Source organism: Camelus dromedarius, chromosome 12, assembly GCF_036321535.1.
Source record: "Camelus dromedarius isolate mCamDro1 chromosome 12, mCamDro1.pat, whole genome shotgun sequence".
NCBI lineage: Eukaryota > Metazoa > Chordata > Mammalia > Artiodactyla > Camelidae > Camelus > Camelus dromedarius.
Window position 1 is genome coordinate 14,601,832 of NC_087447.1, and position 26,491 is coordinate 14,628,322.

The following is a 26,491-nucleotide window of genomic DNA, read 5'->3' on the forward strand; positions in this document are numbered from 1 at the left end:
TTTCCTTTCCATCTGGTGTTGCCATGGTGCTTGGTTGACCTTGTCCCTGATCTTACTGGACTTGTGAAAGATGCTTGGCTTGTCACTGATTTTGGATTTCCTCTTCTGTCCCCTGTTGAATATCATATAACATCTTTGGGACTGGCACATGGTATTAAGAATGACAGGTGCAAGGAAACTGAGTATGGCTGTGTCTGATACAGAGCACGTTGGGTATGTCCATCTTCTGGGCCAGCAGAGAACACAAGACATCACAGAGGACAGGGTTTTACAGGTCTTCCTCACTCTTTCTACTGCTTGACTGCTAATCAGGATCCCCAAGAAGAAGGAAAATGGGACAGATTGGCTGTGTTGCTTCTCCTTTGAAGAGAAGATCAATCCTAGGAGCTTCCTAAATAGAAACAGAATTTCAGAGACTGCTTTAAGAAGTAGTCTTGTCTTTTTTATGATTGGGCACATCTCATAATTACGAGACATTTCCATGCCCTTGGCCGACTAGGTCTGTTTGTCTGTTCCAGCCACAGTCTCTACATTCCTTGACGCAGTTTAGCCACGAGTTTTGTCACAGTTGCCTGGACATGGGGCATCTGGGCCCCAGACTGTGTCTGGATTAGCATCTCATCTTCAGCATCAGAAGCCCGTCTCCCCTTCTCAGCCTGGTGGGATTCAATGTCCCAGGAAAGACTTTATGCCTAATGGTTGGCTGGCAGAGCCAGGGTTTGGCCCTATAAATAACTGCTGAATGCCTGTGCTGGCCACACTCCTTCCAGTTTAGAGCTAACAGGGTCAGGTTCTTTCTCCCCAGCACACTCAGGAGCAGTCCCTAAACTGGGCTCTGCACCCATTCATTTGTTCATTCATTCCGCAAACACCCATTTGTCAAGCACTAATCTAATCACCTCATGCATAGCTCGGTGATCAGGAAGTACAGGCAGGCCTGGGTTTGAATCTCGGCTTCAGCCCTTTTTGCTGACCCTGTACAAAACATTTAATCTCCTGGAACTTCAGGGTTCTCCTCTGTAAGTGGGGGGAGGGGTGGAGTAGTAATAAATTATCACAGGAGGATATTGTAAAAATTATAGGAAATAATAGTACGTTCAAACCATTCAATCAGAGCCTGACAACTGCTGTGTGACTATAGGCTGGGATAAATGTTACTTCTTTGTTAGCATGCTTCAGAAGTGGATTAGAGATGGTTCTTGCCTTTGGACTATGGGAGCCAGGCAAACAAATAATTATACTACAATGTCATGTGCTGAAATAGAGGCTTAGCCCTTCCTTCATATCAGCTAGTTTTTGGCTTTCTTTTTTAAAGGTCTTGCCCTTTCTTCCCTCCTCCTTGGAAACTTAATGAAACCTAAGCATAGTTCCCTCCTGTCCACACTTCGAAAAAGAGGTCTATTAAGCTATTCCATGAGTCTAGAGGGCCCACTCTGCCTTGGTTTTCCTGGGAGAGGGTCTGGGAGGTGGGGCTTTCCTCTGAGAGCTTCCCAGTTAAAAGCCCTGTGGTCAGGGATGCAGCCAGGCATCTTACCCAAAGGTTGCTGTGACCCGGGGTGAGAGGTGCTGCCTGAGGTCTCTTGGAGCTGGAGCCGTTTAAAATTCCAAGCTCTCCCTCCCACTGGCCTGGGAAAGTAGGCCCTAGAGCTCATAAGGTAGTAATTGCCCCAATTTGGGGGCTGGGCTGTTGTGGAGCCGCCTTCCTTCACGACTACTGTCTTCAATCAGGAATCCTGTCAGCATGCAGGGATAATTGATTTGGGTCTCAAGGCCCCCAACCCCCACTCCTGCCCCACTCCTCCACCCCCAAGTTTGACCCCGTTGTCTCTTTGTTTCTTCCACTTAAATTGGTGCCAGTGATGCGATGTTTTGGGGGGCTGCAGAAAGTTGACCGTAACCAAGAGCAGCCGTTAAAAAAAGCTGATTCTCTAGCTTTCCTGGCAGTTGTTTGACTCCATTTTCTGTTCTGCATTTCTGATTTAGCAAGAAGCAAACATCTTTGGTGCCCTTGGGCACCTCTTACATCCTTCTAAGCAAACTTCATTCTTTCACGGCACGTAGGCATTCCCATCCTAGCTCACAGCTGAGTGGATTGCCTGCAAGCTTCCCTACCGCCCTGCTCCCCTGCTCATTCAGGTTGGAATGAGGAGGGGAAGGGCGCTGCCTGCAACCCAGCTGGGGAGAGCCTTGCTGGGACTTGCTGCAAGCCCTGACAGGCCTACGGGAACTACCCCCTCACCTCTGTGCAGAGCCGGAAACAAAAGACTGGGAGCAAACCTCCCATCTGGCTGAGAGGCCGGCCGCACAAAGGTGCTGCTGCATAATTTATCACCGGAGGTTTTCTGGGACTGGGAAGCCCTTGGCTCCAGGCAGTGCCTGTTGAGAGGAGAGGACACCTCCCCCACAATCTGGGTGTAGAGCCAGGCAGGTACAGGTTAGGGTATTGAGAGAGTCACCTGATTAGCCCGTGAAATAAAGAAGCTTCGAGACTGGAAGTGCCTCCACTGATCTCTCCTCACTCCGCAGGGTGGAGAAAGTTCTCCAAAAGTTTCCTTTGTTGGCCCCAGCCTTGGGAATCCAACTGCCACCACCTTTTGGGCATGGATGAGGACAAGAGGTAGTTTCTCTGTTGGGTTGACTACAGCCTTCTGGAAACCAAATATAGGTGCCAGGTTATAATATCCATAAGCCAAGCAAATATGAAAGGGGTGTTCCCTCCTCTTTCCACTCCCCTGTCACACTCACCTGGCAGTTTAAATGAGAAATTTCAACCACAAGTTCAGATAAGCAATAAAAGCTAATGGTTCAAAAATGTATCACCCCCAAATGAGAATTTCTGCCCTTCTGGGAATGATCTCTGGTGACCATTTTTGTACCACAAGCAGGGACATGTGGTCTAAAAAGTACAAATGTACTTCTGGGGCAGTTAACACTTTTTAATCTTTTGCTGTACCGCTGGCACTGTGGTGAGTGTTAATGTGTTCTATCACGTTTACTCCTCGCTGTATCCTTATGAGGTAAATTCTCTTAGATTCCTGTCCTGCAGATGGAAAACTAAGACTCGGGCCATTTGCTGTCACACAGCTAGTGAGTAACTGACCTAGGATTTGAACCCAGAGCGTAAGCTGATAACCCTCGAACCCACACTACCTTTTAGAACAGAATGGTTTAAATTGAAGCTATACCAGAAGGTCTTGGTTGGGACTATCTACATCTTACCTTACTTTGACCTCTCCTTTCTGTTTTCAGTCTTCATCTTCTCAGGGAATCCCAATACATAAAGAATTACCTTTCAGGTGCTTTTTGATGGAGGGAGGCTTAAAAAAGCTCCCAGAAGGGGAGGTGTGGTTTGTTGCTCCCTGAAGCCATGTGTTACTCTGTGCGCCTTGTGTTTTGAGATGTAGGGGGAGAGGAAAGCAGTATTTTGAGCAGCCCCTCAGAGAGCACAGCCACATTCAAGCCCTGTTGGATTTGTAAGATCTGTTGACTGAGCTCCTAGGCCGGGTAAGTAGAACCTTGAGGACCTATGTGGAGACATAGCTACATTACTGGGTTGAGAGAGAGGACACTGATGAAGATGATGGGGTTAATAAAAACAACAACAAAAATAATAGCTGCTTACTGTGTACTTTATATTTATCATTTCATTTAAACCTCCCAGTGGCCCTATGAAATAGGTACTATTATTAACCCCATTTAACAAAAAAAGAAACCAATCAATTTCTGAATTGCTCTGTAAATTAGGTTCTAAATGCTCTTTTCTTTACTTGCCTCCTAGGAATTGGTTGATGATAAATTAGGTGAGGATAAAGGATACTATGTGCTTCAGGCTCTTCCAGAGAAGGGCAGTGAAGCACGACTCTTGCCACAGGACTCTCCCCCACTTCTTCCCGTGGTCGCTCATGCCACCAGCTTAACCCATGGGAGTAGCACTGAGCTTGGCACACAGTAGGGTTTTTAGACATCTCAAGCCCTGAGCAATTAGGGCTTACTCATGGGGTGGCTAGCAGACAGTCTGGGTGAGTCAAATTCTATAACAATAATAGTTAGACATTGTCATTTATTGAGAGCTTAGTATATGCCAGGCATTATGCCAAGGCGTTTTTATGAATTAACTAATTCAGTTCTCATAACAACTATGTGAGGTGGGGTCTCCCAATTTTCCAGATGAAAAACTAAGGTATAAAGAGATTAAGTAACATGCCCAGGTCAGACAGCCAGGACTTGGCTTAGTTTTGTTCCCATGTTCTTGACACTATGCTCTTCTGCCTCATAACTTTGGGAGCTGACTGTTGAGAACTTCTTTTCCGTATTTAAGTGTGGCAAGAGGGGACTGAACCTGCTGGGGCCAGTAATTAGGTGTTTCATGGTGTCACTTTTGAGAGGTCCCACTAGGAAAGGACTTTATCAGATGTAAGGTAAGGCTGGCCTCTGGGGATCTAGGGACAGACATAAGGAAAGTCATGGCATGTCAGTATCACAGCCTGATAATACAGCCAGCAAAAGGAATTCTTGTTGGAGAAGGGAGTGAACTTAACCTGGATAGGACTAGGAAGCCACCTTAAAAAGGAGACTCCTGTTTTCTTTAGTATAGGTTAGGTAGGAAATAACCACTTTTATTTCTCCTGTTCTGGTCTTCTCTTTTCCTGTGACTCCAACCCTCACAAGGTTCTAAAGGAATATGTCATTCATTCATTTATTTTACAAACTTACGTTGATCATCACGACATACCAAGCATTGGACTATGCACTGTGAATAAAAACACAAAGCTCTATACCCTACAATTCCAACCACCAAGAGGCTTATGGTCTAGTAAGTGAATGATGGTCCCACAGTGGACTAAATGCTACCATAAGAGGAGATACATATGGCCTCTGGGACACAGAAAAGGGACTTTCAATTCAGCCGAGGCCTCATGGGTCCAGGTGGGGAAGCATCAGGAAACAGCCTGGCCACCTTCTACTGCCAACTGTTTGCCTTGTGTGGTATTGGTTCTGATGTTTTCTCTGTAAGCTCTGTCCTTGCAGACAGTGGCTATATTGGCCCCCAGGTCTCTCCAAATGCCAGATATCTCTCAGGTGAAGCTAGATCGATTTCCATGTGGCTCCCTGCTGCCACCCCTTTCAGTTGTGTTAGTGTTGCTGCAAGGGCATCCCTTTCAGTGAGAGATGCTTACTGAGTAGGCCACCCAAGGAGCTGAAATCAGTGGAATAGTCCCTTGATTGGCCTGGGCATAGTTTAGGGTCATTTCAAAGAACTTATCCTCATTAAATAAGGTTTATGTCCTCACCGTTGCCGCCAGTTGATAGGAGGAGAGAAGAGAGCTTTGGCATAAGAAGAACATTCTTCACCTCTATGAGTGATGATTCCTCCCTTTCCCATTGTGATCTCTTCCACACTGAGGTAGTCATCATATCCCAACACTCACAGGACACTCTTTCAGCCTTCTCATTTCTGGTTCAGCTTGAAAAAGCTGCTCTGTAGCTGTGTATAGTCACTGTACACCTTGGGTCTCCAAGTGACTGGTATGGTCTCCCTTGAGCTGATCATTCTATGAAGTGGTGGGGAAAAGTCTCTCTTATTTGAGTGTGCATCAGTTTCACCTGGGAAGCATTATTGAAAGTCCAGGTTCTGAGATCATATTAAAAGAAGAATATTGGTCTAAGGGTCAGAATGGGGCTTCCAGGCTCTCCTTCATACCCTATGACCTTGGCCAGAGCAGGTGATCTTATGTATTAAATGAGTACTACTGTAATGATTAAATGAGAATGCAAGTGTTGGGGGAGAGGGTATAGCTAGTGGTAGAGTGCGTGCTTAGCATGCACGAGGTCCTGGGTTCAATCACCGATACCTCCATTAAAATAAATAAATAAACCTAATTACACCCCCCAAAATAATAAAAATTGATTAAATTAAATTTAAAAATGAGAATGCAAGTGTGTATGCAAAAGTAGCTTGCAAACTGTCAAGAGAAACTGCAAAATGGAATCATTTGTTGTCTGAAGCCCTGTTCTTTTCTGGACCAATACAATACGGAGGCACTGGTTCAGAGGACTAGGGCTCTATGCTGTCCCTGCTTCACCTCACCTTAGGGCAAGTGACGTTGGTCCTTAGCCTTGGCAGTAGCCAGGAGAGGACACTGCTTGAGATCCATAAATTCACTGTGTATTTGCTAATCAAGAATGCATAAAGGAGAAAGACCCAAAAGTCTCAGTATTATAAATACCCTTTTTTGATCTCAAGGTTTTGGAAATGCTCATAATAACAATACCACTTATTGCGAGGCACTCTGATGAAGTGATTAAGAGCAGAGGATCTGGGATTGACATGCCTGGGTGTGAATGCTGGCTTCAACCCTTAGTACCTGTCTTACCCATCAATGGACTTTACCTCCATGTGTCTCAGTGTCCTCAACTGTGAAGTGTTGATAATAATAACAGTGCCACCTCCCAGGAGGGGAGGTAGTATATGAAAAGCACTTAGAAAAGTATTTGGAGGGAACCTGGTAAGTACTCAGTAAATGCTGATGTATTGTTATGAAGCTTTTGCTGTGTGCCAGCCATGTGCTCAGCACTCTGTATAGATTATTTAAATCTTTACAAAACCCTTTGCTGTAGGACAATTGTTATTCCCATTTTATGGATGAGGAAACTGAGACTCAGAGGTATTAACTAACTTGCTCAAAGTTGTAGAGTTAGTGGACTTGAACCCCAGCCTCTTTGACTTCAGAATCTATGTTCTCTCACATGTTACACTGTGTCTGGTATACCAGATGGACATTTCCTTGCTTTCCTTCTAAAGAAAACAGTGAGAAAGTGGTAAGATGGCTGAGATTTTGGTTAACCTATGAACACATTAACGTGTCTCCCAAAAGCTGGATAACTTGATGATCAAAGATAGGGAACACTTTAGGAAGAGATCTTTTCCTTGTTGAGTTGCATTAGATTGAAGGGCCCACGCCCTTTGAGGCCAAGGGAGCTTAGTGTGGCTGACACATAGCTTCCATGGCCAGCAGCACAGCTGAGTGTTCTAGCTGAATACTTCTTAAAATGAAGACCGCGTTTTGCCACCCGCAGTCATTTGTTTCCTTTCTTCACTCACCATTCTTTTAGTTAAAAAGGGTTAAAAGCTGTCCTTTATGATCACAGCCAGGACTGGAGTGAAAAGGCAGAATTCCACCTCCTCAGATCCCAGAGGGGCAGCAGTTGTCCAGAAGAGCTGGGTGTTGGAGTATAATGTGTCTATTTACTGTATGAACACCGAAGCCAAGAGTTTGCCTGCTGCTGGCTGCCTGACCTTCACATGCTGACGTTTAGATGTGGCTCTGACATGCAGGAAGTCGTGACTTTTCAGCAACTAACTTGATGTCTACCGGATGGAATGCTTTGTTCCCGAAGTCTGCAGGGGAACTCAGGACTTCTGCTATCACTCAACCAAAGGCGTGGGGTGGGGGGTGCCTAAAAAGAAATCCTGAAGGTTCCTCTTTACCTTCTGGATTCCTTTTGACTTGCATGCAGCCTTGAGATGCTGCTGGTCTTGCTCTCCCAATCCTGGTACTCAGGTTTTTTAAATCAAGGCCTTTTGGAAAAAGCCAGCCTCCAAATCCTCATGCCCCCACACTCTCATCCTGCATTTATGAAACATCTTTGGCGTGCCAAGGCATGAGATTAGCCTTTTCCACTTTTATCTCCATGTCCAATCCTTGTGGCTTTTTTACACATAAGGAAACATGCTTAGGGAACTATGGGACTTGTACAAGGTGGCCCAGCTGGTCAGTGAGACCCAGCTCTCTGCTCCAGGTCCAGTGCTTCCTCCTCTTCCCTGCTCCCCCACCTCACCTCTTACCCTGAACTCCGCATTGGTACAGCCCCACTCCCTGCTGTGTTTGCCTAGCTGTGCTTCTCAACCTCCACTGACATTTTAGGCTGATGACTTCTTTGTCATGGGTACCTGTCCTGCACATTGTAGGATATTTAGCAGCATCCGTGGCCTTTATCCTCTAGATGACAGCAGTTCTACCAGTCACAACAAAAAATGTCATCACCCATTGCCAAATGCTCCCCCCCACCAGAGAAAAATCATGCCTCATTGAGAAGCACTCTTAGCCTTAGTCTTCCTCTTTACCACCCCGCCTCCATGCAAGGGATCAGTGTGTTGGGGAGCCCCATGGCATGGGGTCCTCTGGAATACTTAGTTGCTCTTCCATCCCAGCAAGAGTTCCCCAAATTAGTGCCTATAACAATGATGAGCCAGTCACAAGTCACAATTTCCTCAGGCTCTGGTGCCCAGGGACAGAGTGAAAAAAGCCCCCATCCCTTCTCAGTGCTCTCAGAACAGGCCCGAGAGGATGAGACTGGGGCTGGGGCATCTGGGTCATCATTGCTTCCCTGGGAAGAATCCTCTGTCCTGTACTTGCAGAGAGACCTGGAGAGACAGGTGCTTTGGGTAGGCCCTGGAGAGTAGGGCCTTCCTGTGAGCTATAGAGATGCTGCTCCTCTCAGATGCAACCCTGTGGCTTCTGCAGCAAATCCTGCGTCTTTTCTAGGGCAGCTGATTCTCTTTGCACATAGAGAGGGAAGGCAAGTCCTCAGTTGATGATGGGGTGAAAGCTGTGGTCCTTCACTCCAGAAATGTACGTTTTGCAGGCAGGTAGTTTCAGGGGTTCACAGATCCCAAAGCTGGCCATCCATCCATCCATCTGCAGGTTAGGAACGCTTGCTTTAGGCTTACACTTAGCACTGGGATTGAAATAGAAACGGAGGGGTCTAGGGCTCTCCCCTTACTTTTGGTGGGAATAGCAGTACACCCTTCATTCTGGGCCCTAAGCTGACTCGAATAACGTAATGAGGTGAGGATGTACGTCAAGAGGTGAGCCAAGAGAGAAGCTAGGTCCAGTGAATAGGAAAGGAAGTGGGGTGGCAATTTGGGAACAGACTCCTTCCCTGTTCCAGCCTAGCCTGAGGGCAGGGCCCAGCTGAAGGGAGGAAAGGGAGAAGAAAGCAAGGGGGGAGATGAGCAAGGGAGAGGTGGCCCCCTTCTTTCCCAGCTGCAGCAGCCCAGCGGGTCAGATGAATGCTGGGAGGGGGGAAGAGTGACCCTGGCAGAACTCTTTGTTCCAGCTGAGGCTGGAGCAGGGGCACCGAGCCATTCACACGCCATCCCAGGGCATCCTGCTGGGCACGCTGGAGAGGGGGCACAGCAGCCGGTCATGGGACTTGGCCAGGCAGATAGCTGGATGCTCAATAGGGAAGCCCAGCTGCGTGCTGCTGAGGCTGGGGGAGGGGCTGCTTCTGTCATCCTTCCTCCAGGCTGTGGCCAGTCCCATATACAGGAAGGCCCTGACTGGTCCCACTCAGTCTGCCCTGAGGCAGCCTGGTCCCCCTCCAACCCCCCATCCCACTCCTCCTGGTCACTCTCCTTAAAAGCAAGTTCCTGCTGCTTCCTGCTCCCCTCTGTTATTTCTTATCCCTAAAGGGGCTCCAGCATTTTAATTTCACTCTTATTTCTTGCCCTCCTTGGCCAGTGTCCAAGGGCCTGGTCCTGGATAGAGGCAAAAGCAGCCATAACTCAACCTAGGTTTGAAGAGAAGAATATGGAAGCCTTTCTGCATCACCCCTCCTGTCCCCGGCTCCCTTTCCTCAAGACCACCAGCTCTCCAGGTGGCATCTTTGTCTCTGGGCCTTTGTGGGTATGTGCAAAAGAAACCCTGTCATAGAAGGTATACCTGGACTGTTTGTGAGCCCAAAGTCAGAGTGTATCTTCTATACCATTTGTGCCTTAGAGGAGGAGGAAGGCATGATTATATCATCCACGTCTCCCTACAGCATCCCTGTGGCTCCCTGGGTGGCAGTTCCCCTAGACTTAGTTCCTTTGCCTTGCCCCACTGGAATGGGCTTTGGTTGGGTGGGAGCTGAACCCTCACTGGTTCCTCTTCTGTTTGCCCAGGCCTAGCCAGCAGCCCTGAGTGTGCTTGCGGTCGAAGCCACTTCACATGTGCAGTGAGTGCCCTTGGCGAGTGTACCTGCATCCCCGCCCAGTGGCAATGTGATGGAGACAACGACTGCGGGGACCACAGCGACGAGGACGGATGTAGTAAGAACCTCCCCACGGGGGTAGTGGGAAGTGGTAGAAGAGGGACCTGGGGGTGAGGGAGCGAGGACAAATGTGATGGAGTGCTCTGTGCATCAGCTATGTCAGACTCAGACTCTTGCAAGGGTGACAGATATTGACAGATGGGTGATTTCTTCACAATACATATGGCTTCAACCTTCCTGTATTTCCTTTATTTCCATACATGTGTAGCCAGTAAAATAAACTTTGAAAAAAGTACAGAAGAAAACACCCTTGAAACTACAGGCAGTCTCTAATTAAATAGATGCTCTGTATATATGTGAATAAGTGTATTTTCGGTGCATATTTGTACATTTTTAAAGTGCATAGTACACGTGGATGCAGAGGATGTCTGTGTTTCTTATACTGGTATTCTGTGTGATCACACCTTTTTAAATAACATAAACTTTGTAAGAAGTCTTATAGTCTTGTTAAATCTTCCTTATCGCCCAAGTATAGTAACGCAAGTATGCACCACGGGCTAGGGTGACCTGTCTTGGATATACACTAATATCACTCCTGAGCCAGTTGCCTGGGTTCAGGGGTGCAGCCTCCAACCTGCAGCACCTGCATCTGAGGGAGGCTAATTAGTCCTATGAGAATGAAGCTACAACTTGGACCTTATTAACCCTAACCCGCTTAGCTAATTGTGATGACGGTAAATGGCTCGCTTTCATGTAGCACTTCCACAGGCATTATCTTAAAGACCTCTCTGAGTCAATTATAATTATTCCCATTGTACAGTCGAAGAACCTGTGGCTCAGAGAGCGTAACTGACTTGCTCAGTATGGTAAGTAATGTGTTCTAGAACTGGCAATTGAGCCCAGATGTGTCAGTCATCATTTAATAGAGGAAAAGGGTTGGGGGGGAATACGCTAATTGCTCTTTTCATGTTTTCTTTAACTGCTTTCTTAGTGATGTTGAGTTGCTTGGGTTCTTCTGCCCTGGGAAATCCTGACCACCACTCCCTAAGAATCCTCTCGCTTCTTACCTGCTGTCTCTGCTTGGTTCTCGATCAGCCGGTTGGGGGCAGGCGCAGGAGTCCGTGCGGAAGGACTGTAATTCAGATGGGAGACACGGAACAAGTGTGAGGAAAGGATATCTGGCCCGGTTGAGCAGCCTGCTTGAGTGAGTATATCAGACTGATACTGGTTTCCCTTCTTTTCCTGGACTCAGTGCTGCCCACCTGCTCCCCTCTTGACTTTCACTGTGACAATGGCAAGTGCATCCGCCGCTCCTGGGTGTGTGATGGAGACAATGACTGTGAGGATGACTCAGATGAGCAAGACTGTCGTGAGTGCTGGCGGGGCCGGGAAGGTTCCATCAGGCTCTGTTGGGAAATGATGCCTCAGTCCTTGGGTCTTTGGCGCTTTGTCCTGTCCTTCCATCTCTCCCGGTCAGATAAGCCCCTGGAAGGCAGCCCCTCCCTTGGGTCGCCCGGGAAGCAGAGGAGCTGCTTGACTGCTCTGCTCTGTGAGGCCTTCCGCTGGGCTTCCAGGCACTGGCCCCACAGCCCTGCTCTGTGCCCACAGCCCCTCGGGAGTGTGAGGAGGACGAGTTCCCCTGCCAGAACGGCTACTGCATCCGCAGCCTGTGGCACTGTGATGGTGACAATGACTGTGGTGACAACAGCGATGAGCAGTGTGGTGAGCAATGCTCCGGGGAGGCAGGCAGGGTGGCTGGTGGATGGAGTGGCCCTGGGGGGGAAGAGCAGCAGTGGCTCTCGCACTGCACAAACCGTGAACTGCCAGGGGTCCGGAGCAGCTGGGGGAGAGCCGGAGGGGCAGCGCGGCCAGACCCCTCAGGAACCACAGAACAGGAGTCCAAGGCCCAGTCTCTCCAGGGCCTTGGCTTTCCTGAGTGGAGTCTGCGCCGAATCTGTGGTGTCCCGCAGGGCCTGGGTCAGACCCCCGGGGGGCAGTGAGGGTGGGAGTCAGGAAGGATTGCAGGAGGGTTGCCTGTGGGGCTCCCGCAGGATGGCTGTCCCATTGCCTCCCCACAGACACGCGCAAGTGCTCGGACAAGGAATTCCGCTGCAGTGACGGAAGCTGCATTGCTGAGCACTGGTACTGCGATGGTGACACTGACTGCAAAGATGGCTCTGATGAGGAGAGCTGTCGTGAGTTGCCCCAGAACTCAGGCTGTTGAGCTGGGATGGGGCAGAGGTCTCTGTCCCATGGGCTGAGGGCCAGGCCGAGGAGTGCATGGACAGTGGGCAAGGAGGGTGGGTTCTTAAGAAGCAGCTCCTCCTAGGCTGAGCCAAGTGGGAACAGGTTCCCCAGATGGGAAAGGAGGGCTCCCTCTGGTTCACCAGAATATGGGAGTCTATGAGGGCCATCCCAAATGAATCCTGTTTTCCTTGCCTGAGCATCTTGCCCTTTGAGGAGTCATAGCCCCTCTCCTCTGTCCAGGACTGAGTGTATGCCCCTCCCTGCCCCTGCCCTCCTTCCAGCCTCAGCAGTGCCAGCTCCCCCCTGCAACCTGGAGGAATTCCAGTGTGCCTACGGCCGCTGCATCCTCGATATCTACCACTGTGATGGCGATGATGACTGCGGAGACTGGTCAGACGAGTCTGACTGCTGTGAGTGCTCTGGCCTGCTGGGTGGAGGAGGGGAGGCCAGGCTGGGAGGAGCACCTGGGGTGGCAAGGCACAGGTGCCAGCTGGTGCAGGAGCTCAGGGGAGGAGCTTCTGGATTCCCTGGCCCCTGTTGGGCAAAGATGGAGGAGCCTGGATGCTGGGGCTGTGTCTTTCTGGTCTGCTGTGGGACACTGCGTGCATGGACTGGTTAGAGATAGAAGCCTATGTTGTTTCCCCAGCCTCCCACCAGCCCTGTCGCTCTGGGGAGTTCATGTGTGACAGCGGCCTGTGCATCAATGCAGGCTGGCGCTGTGATGGTGATGCAGACTGTGATGACCAATCTGATGAGCGCAACTGCAGTGAGTGGGGGACGGTGCCAAAGGTCTTGGCTGAAAGTAGGGGAAAACCACCACCAACGAAGCTTGAAGACAGTTAGGACAGGACCACCGTGTACAGTCGTGTAGGTTGGGCACCTCACAGAGGTGCCGTGTCCAGAGGATGCCAGTCCCACAACAGACATATATTCTCTAATTATGTAGATTTATATATTTATCATGGCAGTTTTCCAGCAGATGGCAGTAAAGTGTCTTTAGAAAAGGACACCTTTTTCTGATTCCCACAGAAATGCCATGTTGACCAACTGTGACAATGGTGTCAAGAAGAGTGGCATGGGCTCTGGCATAAAGTACGGTTTGGGGTGGCAGGGTGGCACCTCGGGCTGCAGTGGGGCCAGCCTTATACTAGACCTTTGCTTTGCCCAGCCACCTCGATGTGCACTGCAGAACAGTTCCGCTGTCGGTCAGGCCGCTGCGTCCGCCTGTCCTGGCGCTGTGATGGCGAGGACGACTGTGCGGACAACAGCGATGAAGAGAACTGTGAGAACACAGGTAGAGTCTCCCAGGGGTACTCCAGGCCCCTTAACCCACAGTTGGGTTGGAGGCAGGGGTGAAAAGAGGCTGTTATTGCTACCTTTCCAGTTGGGCCAAGGTGATGCTTTAGTCAGAACTTGCCTGTGGTCTGGATTTTTCCTGCTCTTCTCAGTTACCAGTGTCAAAACCGGGTGTATCTGCTGACCTGCAGCCCCATGGCCTGGAACACAATATCAGGGCTGAGAGCATCAATGGCCTCTCACATTCTAGTCACACACAGCCAGTGCCTGTCGTTCTAGCCTAGTGAGCAAGGACTGCTCTCTGGCTGACAGCCCCTAGGCCCTCTCCCCTAGCTGCACTGGTGCCCGACACACAGATACACTCTCTTATTCTGTCCCACACCCCTCACCATCCCGCTGTGGTGTCCACATGCAGACATTCAGCTGGCCCTGTCTGAGCTGTTTCCTGCCTTGGACCCCCAACCCTCCCACCTTGAGTCCCATCTGTCTCCCGCTCACCCTAGAAAATGACAGGCTCCCATACTTTTGTTGACCCAAGCCTTGCCCTGCTGTGACCTGACTCTCCCTCTGTCCCCACCTCCCACCCTCCCTCCCTCTCTAGGAAGCCCCCAGTGTGCCTCCGACCAGTTCCTGTGTTGGAACGGGCGCTGCATTGGGCAGAGGAAGCTGTGTAACGGGGTCAACGACTGTGGGGACAACAGCGATGAAAGCCCACAACAGAACTGCCGTGAGTGTCCCCTGGGGGCACGCCCAGCCCGTGGTTTGCGGCTGAGTCCCACCCATATGCTTCAAAGAGAATCCTCCCCAGGGACTCTTGCAGCCTTGGGAGCTATTCTTCGTGGTCCAGGTGGAATGCCAAGTTGGCTGTCTGGGGGAGGATTCTGGGCTGAACTCCCGTCTCTGGCTTGGCTGGCACAGGGCCCCGGACGGGTGAGGAGAGCTGCAATGTTAACAACGGTGGCTGCACCCAGAAGTGCCAGATGGTGCGGGGGGCAGTGCAGTGTACCTGCCACACTGGCTACCGGCTCACCGAGGACGGGCGCATGTGCCAGGGTGAGCTGGGTCCTGATTAGGAGCAGGGCTAGGTAGCTGTGTTCCCCAGGGGTCAGGCATTTAATGGGCTTGACCTCATTTCAATATTACAGTAGCCCTAGGAGGTGGGGATTATTGTTCCTCCCATTTCAAAAACGGGGGAATGGAAGCTCCGAGAGGTTAGTCACTTACTGAAGGCCACAGAGCCAATGAGTAGCAAAATTGGGATTCCAGCCCAGGTCTGCATGACCTCGAAGCCCTTAACCACTTGTTATATGACCTTCCCACTGGGCCTGGACATTAGATGGGTATGTGGACAAGAAAGCAGCCAGTTGGCTTGGGGGTTGGAATGGGAGGGTGGCAGGACAGAGATCTCCTGACAGTTCTCCATCCTCACAGATGTGAATGAATGTGCTGAGGAGGGGTACTGCAGCCAGGGCTGCACCAACAGCGAGGGCGCTTTCCAGTGCTGGTGCGAAGCAGGCTACGAACTCAGGCCTGACCGGCGCAGCTGCAAGGCTCTGGGTAAGGGATGTTGGCATTTGGCTGGGTGGGCAGAGAGCTGAGCATGGAGACAGCCAGGTGCTCCAGCGCTCGGGGATTTGCTGAGAGATAGAGAGATGTTTCCGTCTCAGTAAATTGGAGCTGTGAGTTGCGTTCTGGGACCCAAGATAAACCTTGCTGGAGTCAGGTGTATACTTTGCAGGCTCCCACTCTTTTAGTACTGGTGCTGACAGCTTGGGACATGCACTAGGGGGCCAGGGGCCCCTGGGAGCTGGGGGTGCATGCTGATGGTTGCTGGAGGCAGCTCTGGAGCCCAGTGGGGGCCCCATTTCTATGCCACGTCCCAGGGCCGGAGCCTGTGCTACTGTTTGCCAATCGCATCGACATCCGGCAGGTGCTGCCGCACCGCTCCGAGTACACGCTGCTGCTCAACAACCTGGAGAATGCCATCGCCCTTGATTTCCACCACCGGCGCGAGCTCGTCTTCTGGTCAGATGTCACCCTGGACCGGATCCTCCGTGCTAACCTCAATGGCAGCAATGTGGAGGAGGTTGTGTCTACAGGGCTCGAGAGCCCAGGTAGGGATGAGGGCTCAGAGGAAGGGGTAGAGCCACACCACGTGCAAATCAATCCTAGAAGGAACAGGCCAGTGCCCACACACCCTCGGCAGCAGAACATCTTCTTATCCCAGTGAAATCTTGCATGGAACTCTAATACAGAGAACATTTGTTAGTCTATATTTTATACATTCAGATTTATAACATTTACTTCTTATTGAGCTCAGTCAATGGACTAATGAGACCATTTTGATGAATGTAACCATTTGAAATCAGAGATTTATGGATGGTAGTTACAATTCTCTATCAGCCTTGCATCCAGTTTAATTCTGAATTTTGTTTTGATGGCTTAGTATGAGGGATATTCTGATCAACCCAAATAAATACATCCAGATGTTTGCAGACTAGAAAAGCAAGAGCTCACTTTGTAATTTCAGGCCATTCTATAAGCAGGTGAAGTAGTTAGAATTTGATATTGAGCACGTTTGACTCAAATGCTTGTGGAACTTCTGATGTGCACCTGCAGGATCCTAAGCCACAATTTGCAAACCTCTAGGCCACTGCAGTCACGGACCCTGGTGTGGGTCAGGGAGCCAGAATTTAGGAAGTGGAATATGAATGGCTGAGAGGAGGAAATGCATGACCTTGGACAGTTACTTGAATTCTCCATGCCTCAGTTTCTTTATCTTCATGGGGATTATAGTACCTTGCTCACACAGTTGTTGTGATGATTAGAGTTAGTGCATATAAAATGGTTAGAACAGTGGCTGGCCCAAGAAACTGCTTCATGTAAGAGCTGCCCTCATTACTGCGGGACAGAGGAGCCGGGGCTGAACTCCTAATGCTTTTCTATGGCCTCTTTCCACCAGGGGGCCTGGCTGTGGATTGGGTCCATGACAAACTCTACTGGACAGACTCAGGGACATCAAGAATTGAGGTGGCCAACCTGGATGGGGCCCACCGGAAGGTGCTGCTGTGGCAGAACCTGGAGAAGCCCAGGGCCATTGCCTTGCACCCCATGGAGGGGTGAGTGAGTTGTGACTCAGGCTCCCGAATTCCTCTTACAACCTCTAGGGACAGTCCCCAGACCACCCAGGCCAGACTTCATTGGGGCAGGGGCATCCTCACAGTGTGATATTAACAGCCTGGGCTCTGTACCCTGACACACCTGGATGTACGGCTCCAGTAACTGGCTGTGTGGCCTTGGGCTAGTTAATCTCTCTCTGCCTTCATCTTATTCATTTCTAAACTGGTGATGAAAAATATACCTACCTCATAACTGTGTGAAGATTAAATGAGATGATGCATTTTAAATGGCATAATACACATTAGATAAGTTGTAGGTGTTTAGTATTTTTATTAGTTCATAGGGTTGAGCTAATTAATAAAAGTTAAGAATAAGTTCTAGTGTTAAGAGAAAGATTTCCTGAAATGGAAGTTCTTAGCCTCTAACTTTTAAAAATTAAATGCAGTCAATTGAGGAGGGGAGGTGTCCTCTAAGATCCTACAGTTGTAGGTCAGCTGTTTTAGAAACTGTGTGTGTGTGTGTGAAAAATTACAAAAAGCAATGTTAGATACTGTAACAAAGAAGAAAGTGCTTGTCCTAAGTAGTATTACACTAGTATATTGTCAATTCCACAGGGTCAGGAATTTTGTGTTTTGTTCACCGCTGCACTCTCAAAGCCGAAGACAGATATGCCCTGTCTAGAGACATTTAAATTCAAACATTAAAAAAAACACTCTCTAGACCAAACAGAATGTATCTCCTACAAGTTGGGTTAAATCGATAAAAGCCCCTGCCTGATTACCACCCTGGGTACTTACCCACCCTCTACTGTCTGCCTCTCTCTCAATGTCCTTTTCTCTCTTCCCAGTACCATTTACTGGACAGACTGGGGCAACACCCCCCGCATCGAGGCCTCCAGCATGGATGGCTCTGGACGCCGCATCATCGCCGATACCCATCTCTTCTGGCCCAACGGCCTCACCATTGATTATGCCGGGCGTCGCATGTACTGGGTGGACGCTAAGCACCACGTCATCGAGAGGGCCAATCTAGACGGGAGTCACCGCAAGGCTGTCATTAGCCAGGGTGAGTCCCTTCCTTCACTCTCCTTTACCTCTCATTCTCCTGCCCCTGTCCCAGCCCCCAGTCACCTTGGCAGAGGATGAGATTTGGACAGTTGCTGGGCCTGGGCCCAGGGACCAGGCAGGCCATGTCTAGACTGAGGTTCCCCTGGACTCTCCTCAGGCCTCCCGCATCCCTTTGCCATCACGGTGTTTGAAGACAGCCTATACTGGACAGACTGGCACACCAAGAGCATCAACAGTGCTAACAAATTTACTGGCAAGAACCAGGAGATCATTCGAAACAAACTGCACTTCCCCATGGACATCCACACCTTGCACCCACAGCGCCAGCCTGCAGGTAAAAAGCTGTTCACCTGGTGAGCCTCCAGTGCCTCTGAGAACCTTCCTTGCACCTGTCACAGTTGCCATTGTTTCTGGCCGAGAAATTTGAGGTTGGCAGTGATGTGGGCTCATTCCTCCCTCTGCTGGACATTTAGGGTGGTACAACATTGAGACTCAGGAAAGACTCATTGAGCTTCACTGTCCCCACCTAATTCATGCAAACATTTCCTGTGTGTCAGGTATTCACTCTGCCCGCAGATGGGGCAGATATGAAAATTAGTAAGACATAGTTCCTGCCTTCAGGGATCACATACCCTAACTAAATGCCTACTCACTAGCCTTGGGACAGCTTCTGCCAATCTTTGGCCTTAACTGACCCTCTTGCTTTGGGCTTTTGAGCAGGGAAAAACCGCTGTGGGGACAACAATGGAGGCTGCACCCACCTGTGCCTGCCCAGTGGACAGAACTACACCTGTGCCTGCCCCACTGGCTTCCGCAAGATCAGCAGCCACGCCTGTGCCCAAAGTAAGTGGGTCTAGGACAACTGCCTCAATGGACATGCCTTGTGAGGGTGGGTGGAAGGAACAAGGGATAGGAGCTCAGGGGATTGCCTGTCGTGGGGAGGAACCAGGCTTCTCAGGTAGCCCCTGGAGAGGAAGAATGTAAGAGGCTGAGGGCTCCAATGTCAAAGCCGAGGGCTGAGGGCCCAGCAGTAGTCCCTGAAGGCTCAGTGACACCACCCAGCCAAGTATGAACTCCCACAATCAGGTTTGTGTATCATTTCACCAGGAAGGATGCTTTGTCTATAGGCAGCAAGAGGGTTCTAGGCCCCTCTAGAAAGCAGAGGAATGGATTCCTAGCTGTTTACCTTTAGCCTCACCCTATTAAACCAGAGAGCTGAGATTAGGACTTCTGATGATGCTGTGTACACATGGGCCCTGGATAAATAAGTGTCTGGTGGGTGAAAGATAATGGAATTTCCTGATCTGCTACTTTGGCTTCCTTTGAGCCCCTACAAAGGTATTGCCTCAAGAGTGTGACCTTGTCTAGCTTAGTGGCCCTGTCTAGCTCAGAGGCACAGGTGATTTTTCCTAATAGTCCAGAGAGAAGTGATCCAGATGGATGGCATGACCTGTAAGTGGCCAGAAGAATTCTTCACACATCGTAGCTCTTCTCACTTACTGCTGTATGCCCACAGACCCTCTTATCTCTGGTTAAAATCAGATCTCTCTTGAGATCTTGAAATTAGGGAAACCATTCAGAGGAACAGGGACAATAGTCATTCAACACACGTTGATTGAGAACCACATTTCCTTGCATTCTTTTGTGCCCAGCTCTTCCTATATTCTTAAAGGCTTCCCAGAGCTTAAAAGCAGATGGTAAAGTTAGGCAGGAAGTGCCTTTCCAGGCAGAAAAGTATACTGGGAAATATTCAGACAGACCAGGAGAGGGGCAGGGGGTGAAGAGCAGCCAGCTGGGAGAAAGCTGTGTAGGGCTGTGGGCAGAGCTTCGTCTCTGGAGTCAGACCTGAGTTCAAGTCCCTGCTCCGGTGCTTTGTAGCCATGGGATGCCGGGCCACTTACTTGGCCTCCATTAGCCTCAGGATTGCTTATCTAGAAAATGAGAATAAGAATAGCATGAACCACAAAGGGCTGTTGGGAGGGTAAAGGAGACAAGGCAAGAAAAGCACCAAGCTCAGTGCCTGGCAAGGAGGAAGTGCTCAGCAGTGGTCATTATTGGCTGAAGCTGGGAAGAGAAGAGCAAGAGGAAGGGATCTAGATGGCAGAACAGAGCAGAGGTCCTGAAGCAGACACTGCAGACAGAGAGGTAGAGTGGAGGCTGACGGTGATCTAGCCAGTACACTGGAGACTGAATAAAGAGGAGAGAGAAGTTGAGATGAAGCTGACAGACACTTAAACACGATGCATTTCTGGGCCCTTATATTGGATCCTAAAGTCTGATTCTGCCAGCACGGGCTGCCTGATGCTCGAAGGGGTCCCCAGATGTGAAGAGTAGGGGACAAAGGGCACCAGATCCCAGGAAGTATGATTGAACCAGATGTCACACAGGTGAGCGTCTGTGTCTGTCACTGTTATTGGATTTAGAGCATTAAAAGAAGACCCCTTTCGGCCTTTGATCAGGTCTTGACAAGTTCCTGCTTTTTGCCCGAAGGATGGACATCCGTCGGATCAGCTTCGACACAGAGGACCTGTCCGACGATGTCATCCCACTGGCTGACGTGCGCAGTGCTGTGGCCCTTGACTGGGACTCCCGGGATGACCATGTGTACTGGACAGATGTCAGCACTGACACCATCAGCAGGGCCAAGTGGGATGGAACAGGACAGGAGGTAGGGCCCAACATGGGCCTAGGCCCTTGGGGAGGGCAGAGATTGAGGGGTAGAATCCACCCTCTCCTGGGTAAGGGCTTCCCATACCTTTGCCAACCTGCAAATTGGGGAGTTCGGGCCCCAGAGCTGGGATGCAAGTCGAGTTGGTGATACAGCTTTGCTTCCTGCCTAGGTGGTAGTGGATACCAGTTTGGAGAGCCCAGCAGGCCTGGCCATTGATTGGGTCACCAACAAGCTATACTGGACAGATGCAGGTATGCAGAGGGCAGCTATACCCTGGCTCCTTAAGATTCCTCTTATTTAAAACCCTGGCCTCAGGTAGAAGGGGCCCAGTGCCCCTCCCAGACCATTTCAGTCTTGACCTGGAATCCTTGGTAGGTCAGGGGTAGTCGGGCTGCTGCAGAGCTGAAGCTAGAAGCTCACATCTGAGGGTTTGGCATTTGCCATTCAAATGGCAGCTGCTTCTGTTATGCAGCTGATGACTGAGAATGTTTTGAGGCATTTCAAATAAGGAATCTATGCCCTGTGGTTTTCCTTCCATCACTGTCTTGGTAAAAGACGCGTTTTCTATTAGCCAGCTAAGTATGGGAGGCAAGTGGAGTGCCTTAAACCAGAGCTACTCAAAGTGTGGTCCCTGAACCAGCATCATCAGAATCACCTGGGAACTTGTTAGAAATGCAGATTCCTGGGCCTCCCAGGAGACCTGCTGAATCAGAATCTTTGGGGGTTAGGTTTGGGAATCTGTATTTTCACAAGCACTTTTGGTTCTTATGCACAATAAAGTTTGAGAAACATTGCCTTAAATTATAGGACAGAGTGGGTTGCTTGGATTGAGGAGATCTTGCTCTTCCAAGAAATGGAACTGATCAAAATTTAATTCACTAAATATCCTTTGTGCATTTATTACAAAGTTATTTCTTGAGCGTCTATAGCATGCCAAGCTCTGTGCTGGATATGGAAGGTAAGAGGGTGAATGACCAAGACTAGAGTTAATATCTTTGCCCCCTGCTTCTTGGTAGGGACAGACCGGATTGAAGTGGCCAACACGGATGGCAGCATGAGGACAGTACTCATCTGGGAAAACCTTGATCGTCCCCGGGACATCGTGGTGGAACCCATGGGCGGGTGAGCTCCTGCCCCTTTGGAACAAGCTCCACCCCACCCCCAGATCTGAGTACTAGAGGAGAATCTGGAGTTTAGAGAGAGTGGCTAGATCTCATGGGTGCACCAAGGAAGAAAGGGAAGCTATAAAAACCACAGAGCATCGTGACAACTCCGTCTCCTTCGTGGACAGGAAACCTTTACATTTCTTTCTTTCTTTCTTTTCTTTTTTTGTCTGTTGCAAAAGTATTCATTGTTTAAGAAACAATTAAGTTTGTAGAAAGTGAAGATTCCCTATAATCTCACTCTCCAACAGGAACCGTTGTTAATAGTTTATGGTATTTTTTTCCAGATTTTCTTCTATGTGTTTATATATATGTAGTGGTGGTGGTGGTTTTGGTTTTATAGCAATGGCATATTGTTCTGTAACTTGGTTTTTTCACTTGGCTGTATATCTTGGGTATCTTTCTATTTTTTTTTATATAGATCTATTTTGTTCTCCTTGATAGTTATATCGATTTCTGTTGTTGATGTACCATAATTATTTAGCCCATCCAGTCAAGGAAGCATTTAAGACCCTGGGGTACTTTCTGATAGTGATATAAAATATCAGACTTTTAGGAGGCTGGGAACTGAGACAAGAGGCTGGGGTAGCTACCGCAAGCAAAAACCGTTAAACCCTAGAACCCTGAATCCCCACTGAGTATTAACTGGAAGGGTTGTAAGACATCCCTTGCCTGTGCCCAGGTACATGTATTGGACAGACTGGGGTGCAAGCCCCAAGATTGAAAGAGCTGGCATGGATGCCTCAGGCCGCCAGGTCATCATCTCTTCTAATCTGACTTGGCCTAATGGATTAGCCATTGACTACGGGTCCCAGCGGCTATACTGGGCTGATGCTGGCATGAAGACGATTGAATTTGCTGGACTGGATGGCAGCAAGAGGAAGGTAAGAGTGGCGCTAAGGCATCCTCCCACAGCCCTGACAGCCTCCAAGGCAACACTTCCCAGCTGGCAGGTGACAGGTGCTGGGGGACCTAAGGCTGACCAAGTATGGGATGTATGCAGTTTCTCTGAGACTGTGGCTGCCCTTTAGAGCCCAGGGGCCCTGCTGCTTGGTGATGAAAGGACACTAGGGATCATGTGGATTGTGGACATAAGTGCTTTTCTAATAACCATCACAACTCACATTGATCACCGGCAGCATCCTGGGCCCACGACTTCTCTCTCTCTGTTTTTATTATTTATTTGTCAAACTTACAGAAAAGTTTTAAGAGTAGTCAAAAGAACCAATAACTAACATTTTGACACTTTGTTATACCATTCTCATTTCCTCTCTCTTTCTCTCCCTCTACACATACACACACACACACACAAACACACACATATACACACATATTATTTTTCTGAACCATCTGAGATTAAATTAGAGACATCTTGCCATTGAACCCAAAATATTCCAGTGCATATTCCCTAAGAACAAGAACATTGTCTTATATAATCACAGTGCAATGATGCAATGATCAAAATCAGGAAATTTAACATTGATATAATATTAACTACCTAATCCACAGTCCATATTCAATTTCACCACCAATTGCCCCAGTAATGTCCTTTACAGCTTTTTTTTTTTCTTTTTTCTTTTTTAGACCAGGATCCAATCCCAGATCACAACTGTTTTTAGTAATCATGTCTCTTTAATTTCTAATCTGGAACATTTCCTCGACCTTTCTATGTCTTTCTTGATCTTTGTATTTTTAAAGAGTAAATGCCAGTTATTTTGTAGAATGTCCCTCAATTTGTCTGATGTTTCCTTGTGATTAGATTCAGATTATGCACTGGGAACAGGAATACTACATTAAGTGAAGTCGTGTCCTGAGTTCTCATTGTGTTTTATCAGTAACCACAGATGTCAGCTTGTCCCATCATTGTGATACTAAATTTGATTGTGTGGTTAAGATAGTGTCCACTGTAAAATTGCTATTTTCCCTTTTGTAATTACTAAGTAAGTTGTGCAGAGATACTGTGAGGTTATGTAAATAATACATGATTTTTACAGTCATCACACAACACTTGGAGCCAGACACTGTCATGATCATATCACAGATTGGCAGACCAAGGCTCTGAGAGATTTTATCACCAGCTCTTGCTCAAGGTCACACAGCAGGTGGTCCTGGCAGAGCTGCATTCTGCATCCTCACCTGAGCGCTTGGCCACTACTCTGTACTATCAAACCTTGCTGGGGGATGACACAAGTGCTGGGGCCCTGGCAGGTGCTGATTGGAAGCCAGCTGCCCCACCCATTTGGACTGACCCTCTATGGCGAGCGCATCTATTGGACTGACTGGCAGACCAAGAGTATACAGAGTGCCGACCGGCTAACGGGGCTGGACCGGGAGACCCTGCAGGAGAACTTGGAAAACCTCATGGACATCCACGTGTTCCACCGCCGGCGGCCCCCGGGTGAGCAGCCCTTGGCCCACACTGGCTTCTCCTCGGCTTCCCTCTGCCGTACTCCTCCCCATTGACCCCCTCCTCTCTACCCAGTGTCCACACCATGTGCTATGGAGAATGGCGGCTGCAGCCACCTGTGTCTTCGGTCCCCAAATCCAAGTGGCTTCAGCTGTACCTGTCCCACAGGCATCAACCTGATGCCTGATGGCAAGACCTGTTCACCAGGTAAGTCTAAGCATCACAGGCCTGGACAGAGCCTCTCTGGGAGGGGCCGCTGCTCTCTTCCTCCCCTGCATGTGGACTTCAGTGTGGTCTGAGAAAGCATGAGTCCTGGTGCTTCTAGAGGCTTAGGGGATAGACAAAACTTTTAGGAAAAAGAAGAGGTCCAGGGGAGCAGATAGACAGGGTTAGAAGCGGGGTCCAAGTAATTCTCATGGTGTCTTCACATATATTAGAAAAAGATGCTCCCCTCTTAAACAATTTACGTTCATCTGTTGTGAAATTGTCATAATATACTGATTCAGTAGAACAAACTTCAGCTCCATCTGCCCAAAATTGGTATAATAAATATTAAAACATATGATGCCTACAATGTAATAGTATCTCCCTTGGAAATGGCACCTTTGTAAGTATGCACAACCAGTACAACCTTTGTGACAACCTTAACTGAAAAGTCTCAGAAGCAGGACATAGCTGCCCAGATGTTGGAAGTTGATGTTTCTCCCTAGGGGATGCCACATGGTAGGCTGCATTTGAACTCTAACTTCCTAGGAAATTTGAGTAAGAAAGGAGCTATGAATTGTACCTCCCAGGTTATGGGTAAAACCCTCCTTCACTTAACATGAAGATTCTTAAACTTCACGGTAAAAGGTCCCTCAAAGAGATTCACTTCCGTGATGTTAATAAAGAGCTGTCATTTATGACTACGTATCAGACCCAAGGCTAAAGGCTTTCTGTATGTGATCTCTTTTATTCATATAGGCACCCTGTTATTGTCCTCATTTTACAGATGATAAAACTGAGGCTTAAACAATTTAAATAATTTGTCCAGGATCACACAACTAGAAACTGGAAACAGGGCGTGAGCTTCAGTTTGCCTTACTCCAAATCCTCTTCATGGCTAGGGTGACTGTCCTCTTTCCTTCTCTCCTGACCTGAGCAGGCATGAACAGTTTCCTCATCTTCGCCAGGAGGATAGACGTCCGCATGGTCTCCTTGGACATCCCGTATTTTGCCGATGTGGTGGTACCAATCAACATTACCATGAAGAACACCATTGCCATTGGAGTGGATCCCCAGGAAGGTCTTTGTGGCCCTCCCTTCTCCCCTGGTCCTCTGTCCTTTTCTTATAGCAACCACTGCCCTTGCTTTCCCACCACTTTGGCTTCCTGCTAAGAGTCTGGGGGCTCCCTGTTCCCTCTGGCACAGCCCCTTCCCCGTCTCTACAGTGCTTTCTCTTTGGTTATAAGGGCATGGAGTTTGGAGCCTTCCTCTTCATCTCTGCCAAGAGCTATCCTGTTATGATATTTCCACATTTCCCTTGATTCCCTCTGCTTGGACGTGCCCTGGAGTCTCAGGTCGTGAGTCAGCTGTGGGTGTCCTTTTGGGGGAGGTGAAAGTCTAGGCTGAGCCAAGCCTTCCCTTTCCAGGAAAAGTGTACTGGTCAGACAGTACGCTGCACAGGATCAGCCGTGCCAATCTGGATGGCTCCCAGCATGAGGACATCATCACCACAGGTGGGCCTTGCTCCCAGCCCAGGGACCACCTGTCTGGCTGCAGAGCTGGCGAAATATCCCATCTGTTTTAAGGCAAGAGCCAGTGTGCTCTCTTGACTTCCTGCAGGGCTGCAGACCACAGATGGGCTCGCAGTGGATGCCATTGGCCGGAAAGTGTACTGGACAGACACGGGGACCAACCGGATTGAAGTGGGCAACCTGGACGGGTCCATGCGGAAGGTGTTGGTGTGGCAGAACCTTGACAGCCCCCGCGCCATTGTACTGTACCACGAGATGGGGTGAGAGCAGCTCTGTGGCTCTGGGCGGCAGGTTGGGCTGGCTCAGCAGGGACTATAGACGGGATGAAGTGGGCAATGGAGAGCAAGCGTGCTTCACAGGAGTACCGAGACTGCCCTCCCTGGGGCTCGTCCCTTGTGACTTCTTTCACGGTGGCAGTATAGTGTAGAGGTTACAAGCATGAGCCTTAGAATTAGAAATCCAGGATTCAAATGTCTTCACCATTTGTTAGCTGCATGTCTTTTTGGGTCCAGTATTTAACCTTCTCAATCCTCAGTCCTCAGCTTTCTTACCTGTAAAATGGAGGTGACAGTGAAAATACATGCCATATGGTCCTTGTGAGAATTAAATGAGAAAATGCTTAGAAAGTACTTTTTTTAACTGTAAGAAACATAACGTTAAATTTAACATCTTAATGATTTTTCAGTATACAGTTCAGTAGTGTTAAGTGTATTTATATCATTGTCAAATAGATCTCCAGAACTATTTCG

General features: G+C 49.0%; 1 protein-coding gene across 1 annotated transcript in view; it reads left to right on the plus strand.

Moving 5' to 3' along the window:
* Positions 1-26,491, plus strand: part of LRP4 (LDL receptor related protein 4) — a 47,048-nt gene that overhangs the window by 2,733 nt on the left and 17,824 nt on the right. The window contains exons 2-25 of the mRNA XM_031459623.2: positions 9,947-10,093; positions 11,288-11,404; positions 11,644-11,757; positions 12,114-12,230; positions 12,564-12,692; positions 12,929-13,048; positions 13,451-13,576; positions 14,180-14,305; positions 14,497-14,631; positions 15,010-15,135; positions 15,462-15,692; positions 16,541-16,697; positions 17,546-17,763; positions 17,923-18,099; positions 18,486-18,608; positions 20,225-20,433; positions 20,606-20,687; positions 21,453-21,558; positions 22,282-22,483; positions 23,808-23,997; positions 24,082-24,213; positions 25,151-25,291; positions 25,638-25,724; positions 25,831-26,002. Coding sequence (XP_031315483.1) covers positions 9,947-10,093; positions 11,288-11,404; positions 11,644-11,757; positions 12,114-12,230; positions 12,564-12,692; positions 12,929-13,048; positions 13,451-13,576; positions 14,180-14,305; positions 14,497-14,631; positions 15,010-15,135; positions 15,462-15,692; positions 16,541-16,697; positions 17,546-17,763; positions 17,923-18,099; positions 18,486-18,608; positions 20,225-20,433; positions 20,606-20,687; positions 21,453-21,558; positions 22,282-22,483; positions 23,808-23,997; positions 24,082-24,213; positions 25,151-25,291; positions 25,638-25,724; positions 25,831-26,002 — 3,484 coding nt within the window. The remainder of the gene's footprint in view (positions 1-9,946; positions 10,094-11,287; positions 11,405-11,643; positions 11,758-12,113; positions 12,231-12,563; positions 12,693-12,928; positions 13,049-13,450; positions 13,577-14,179; positions 14,306-14,496; positions 14,632-15,009; positions 15,136-15,461; positions 15,693-16,540; positions 16,698-17,545; positions 17,764-17,922; positions 18,100-18,485; positions 18,609-20,224; positions 20,434-20,605; positions 20,688-21,452; positions 21,559-22,281; positions 22,484-23,807; positions 23,998-24,081; positions 24,214-25,150; positions 25,292-25,637; positions 25,725-25,830; positions 26,003-26,491) is intronic.